This window comes from Cyprinodon variegatus, unplaced genomic scaffold, assembly GCF_000732505.1.
Source record: "Cyprinodon variegatus isolate N-32 unplaced genomic scaffold, C_variegatus-1.0 Scaffold139, whole genome shotgun sequence".
Taxonomy (NCBI): Eukaryota; Metazoa; Chordata; class Actinopteri; order Cyprinodontiformes; family Cyprinodontidae; genus Cyprinodon; species Cyprinodon variegatus.
The window spans coordinates 1,388,184-1,392,063 of NW_015150592.1; the positions used below are offsets into that span (position 1 = coordinate 1,388,184).

At 40.9% G+C, this 3,880-nt stretch overlaps 1 protein-coding gene across 1 annotated transcript in view; it reads right to left on the minus strand.

Moving 5' to 3' along the window:
* Positions 1-953: 953 nt before the first annotated feature.
* Positions 954-3,880, minus strand: part of LOC107085978 (interleukin enhancer-binding factor 2 homolog) — a gene marked incomplete at its 5' end in the record, with an annotated part of 6,907 nt that continues 3,980 nt past the window's right edge. Inside the window, 2 exons of the mRNA XM_015376683.1 lie at positions 954-1,080; positions 3,001-3,062. Coding sequence (XP_015232169.1) covers positions 954-1,080; positions 3,001-3,062 — 189 coding nt within the window. The remainder of the gene's footprint in view (positions 1,081-3,000; positions 3,063-3,880) is intronic.

A 3,880-nucleotide genomic window follows, 5' to 3' on the forward strand; every position in this document is an offset into this window, starting at 1 on the left:
ATGACATTTTATTTTTCATTTGGTGCTGCTGATATTCTAGTTATTTTTATGTCATTTCGAAGTGGCCTATTACATTAGCCATGTTTATTGAAGGCTGTTATGCTCACTTGTTAAGCAATAAAAGCAATACCAGTTCTGTTTAAAACATATTGTCGCATCGTCTTTCCACCAAATAGCAGAAAAGTATCGATAGTGGTATCGATAAAGACTCGGATCGATAAGGAGTATCGATAAAGGTATCGATATCAATAAATATTAACGATCCCCATCCCTACTTATTTTTGAAGTTTACTGTAGCTTCACAAGATGCTAGACATTCCTCATTTTAGGGAAGATAGTGCTTCTTGTAAGAGTTGTCTTAAAATACAACTTTATTCTCATGATATTACAGCAGCAGCCGTTCAAAATGGCCCTTCCCAGTCAAACGCCAGCGAGATGGCAGCCCACTTCCCTCCAATTCCAGCGAAATCCCCTCCAACTTCCAGTCACTGGAGTGACACCCCCCCCTTGCATATTTTATTCTGACTCCACCCTTTGACTGAATTACAGGGTCTGACCAGGAGATGATACTTTTATTTAGTTCTTTATGTCCACAAATCATGACAGAAAGAATATTTTAGTACAAATATTGATGTTTAAAAAGGAATTGTAGGCGACCAGCCAAGGACCCATCAAGGAAAGTGGGGACATTTTGAATGGTTAATACTGCAGGACAATTCTTGTAAATTTACGATTTAATTCTTATAAAATTACATCTTATTAATCACTTCACTTCACTTGGTGGGAATGAGAAAACTGTGTCCTGCACAAATCGGGACGTCCGGTCACCCTCACTACTTTGAAAATCAAAACAGAATAAAACTTTGCACCAATCAGCATTTTTTAACCTCACATGAGGAAGAAGTTAAACAGCATGATCCTAAACCTTGTATGACCTGCAATGATTGGAAGGATCAAACACATACCTGTTGTTTTGAAGTCATGACTGTGTGTACACTGACGTTTTCACTTTCACAGGGGTCAGTAATTCCCACAGAGCCAGGAAGGAAGAGACCGGCAGCTAGCATCTTAAGGCAACGCCTAAATAAATAAATACAAATAACTAGACATGATGTACAGGAAGCGTCAGACTTTCTACAATCGGATTAGAAACAAAAGCTAAGGTTTGAAACATTAAAAATTCTTGAATTAGACTTTTTTTTTTTAAGATTAGAAATATTAAATTTTTTAATTCAGTTCTTGAAACTAAGACTAAGGTGGTTTTGCATTTCTATTTAGAGCCAACATTACCTCCATTTCAGAAACATGCGAGACCCTTCACGCTAATGCCTGCTTTGCAGAGTGGTGGCCTAGTGGTGAGAAGCATCCTCAGGTTCTGAGTTCAGCTCCACTCCCACAGACTGCCACTTTGGGTCCCTGAGCAAGACCCCTAACTCACATTCTGCTCCCTGGGTGCATTCCCCAAAGAGAATGAGTTAAATGCAAGGAGTGAATTTTGTTGCTCTGAACTTGTGACAGTGTAATGACAATAAAACACTGGGAAAAAAAATCAGATAGAAGATTCCTTTTTCCAGGAAGATTTTTTTCCAGAATCAGACCTGGTGCAGCAAAACTTTTCCAGGAGTTCTGGATAGAGCATATCGATGATCAACAAGATTTTTCTATCCTAAATGCAATTATTTCTATTCTTAACAATTTTGGTATAGTGTAGGGGTGGAACGGTTCGGTTCACGGTTTCGTGGTCACGGTTTTTTGGTTCGGTATGTTTCTTGTTACACCGAAAAATAAAAAAAATTAATGAACTTTTTTTTTTATGAAATTAATGAAAAAATCCAAAAAAAGTAAGGAATTGCAATTATTTTTAATGATCCGCGGAAACCCTGGATCATTTTCGTATGTTTTGCTGCTTTGAATTTAATCATGCCCTCTACGATCTCCAAGGAACTCCGAGCGGAGCGGACGGGAGCCACAGCGGAGGCTGTAGGCTTTGCTTTGTGCAGGCGGTCTGGAGCGCAGCGGGGCGGAGCACTGACGGAGTATGTGGGATTTCGGGGTTAGCCTGACATGTTGGTCATGTTGCTGTTTGCATAAACAAAACGCACTTTTATCCACAACTTTCTTTCCGGCATCATTGTAGGTCACTCTAAATGCAAAGCGGTCCCATACAGCAGACCTATAAAGTGCTGCTGGCGCGTCTTCCAGCTCCTGTTTTTTCCCCACTCGCCATACCCACACAATTCTCCACAACAACTGATTTTTTTCTGCTACACCTGGCTAAGCTGCTTCGCTTCTTCTTCTTCTTGTTAACTACTGGTGGTTGGCTTTGGTCGCAGTACCGCCACCTTCTGCTCTGGAGTGTACATGTTTCTCCTATGAGAAAAAAGGAGCAGCGCATGAACCGAACGCAACACACGCAAACCGAACAGAGACAGTCGAACTGAACGGTTCGGACGGTTTTCATAAATCGTTCCATCCCTAGTATAGTGACTGCTTTAAGTGGGTCACTGTCAGTTAAGGGTATGTTTTAGAGTCTCTATATTTCAGTTAACAATTAATAAATTACTAAATTAGTTGGCAATTATTTCTAGTGTTGCGTCGATGCCATTTTTTGGCCCCAATACCGACCTGGCTGTACAGTATCAGCTGATAACATCTGTTTAAAATTGATGTGTGTGTGTTTATATATGAAGAACTGCAGGCTAATTGGATATAAAATAATTACCATCATGGCTGTCAAGCTGCTGCCTACCTTTATGAAAGAGGGGAAAAAGACTAAAAGTGAATCCAGTAGAACTTTTTATTGCCTACCATAAATAGGTGACAATAGTTGAATAAACTGTTGGCTCTCAAAATGGTATCGGTGTCAATTAAACGAGATTAAAATTATTAATTGTGTCAGCCCTTTGGTGCCATTAGTTGCTGGACTTTTTCTCCCTAAATGGAATATGAGAATAAAAAAGTAGTTGAATTTTATTTTGATAAAGGTGAGCAGGAACAGACCTGTAGGCCACATTCAGGGACAGGGGCTGCCTGGAAGGGTTGTTCATCACAGCAGAATGGCCCTGCACACAAAGGACACACATTTACCACAGTAAACTGATCAGAAACGTTTTAACAAATCAACACCACAAACTATCGCAGTGGGAGATGCAGTTGTAAATGTCTCAACAACTCTTCAAATCTCTGTTTCTTTCTCTCTGCTATCCTATCTCCCTGAGCTGCTTTGAAGGATGGAAAAAAACTCTTGCAAAGTGTTTGTTGAGCAGAGGAGGGAATGAACAGCTGAGATCTCACGGGAGCTGTGTGCGTAAGTAAAACGGCGACATGCAGGTAATTCAAAAACAAATCCACTCAGGTAAGTAAGCCAATAATTGTAATTTAAACAAAGTAGGTTTAAACTTTAACAATTGTCCCATATTTCCGAGGGAACAAACTGGAAGACGAGCCTGGAGAGCTACCTGGATGAGTGTTTTGACAACATCGTAATGCTTCTACCTCTACTTTGTCTCCAGACAGGAGCTACAGCGGCGTCCTGCAATCCATCGACAGAAAGCTAACCAGCCTGGACGCCCGCCTCGCCCTGGTAGAAGTTCTGCATAAGGATTTTCAAGCTCTGAGAGAGTCGCTGGAAAATAGCCAAGCTCAGCTGGCCTCCGTTATGCTGGAGAAGGAATACATTGAACTTTTGCTGCTCACGCCACATCAACCAATCAGAGAAGCTGATCTGGGAGCTGGCAGGGAGTCAGACACAGCACTGCTGATGCAGAGTGCTACGATCACTCCTGTGAAACAGTTTAACGCATAAATTAACTTCAAATGTAGAAACCTGCCAGCAGAATATATTCGCTTTTATTATTCTGGTGTCTACAGATTGTACCAC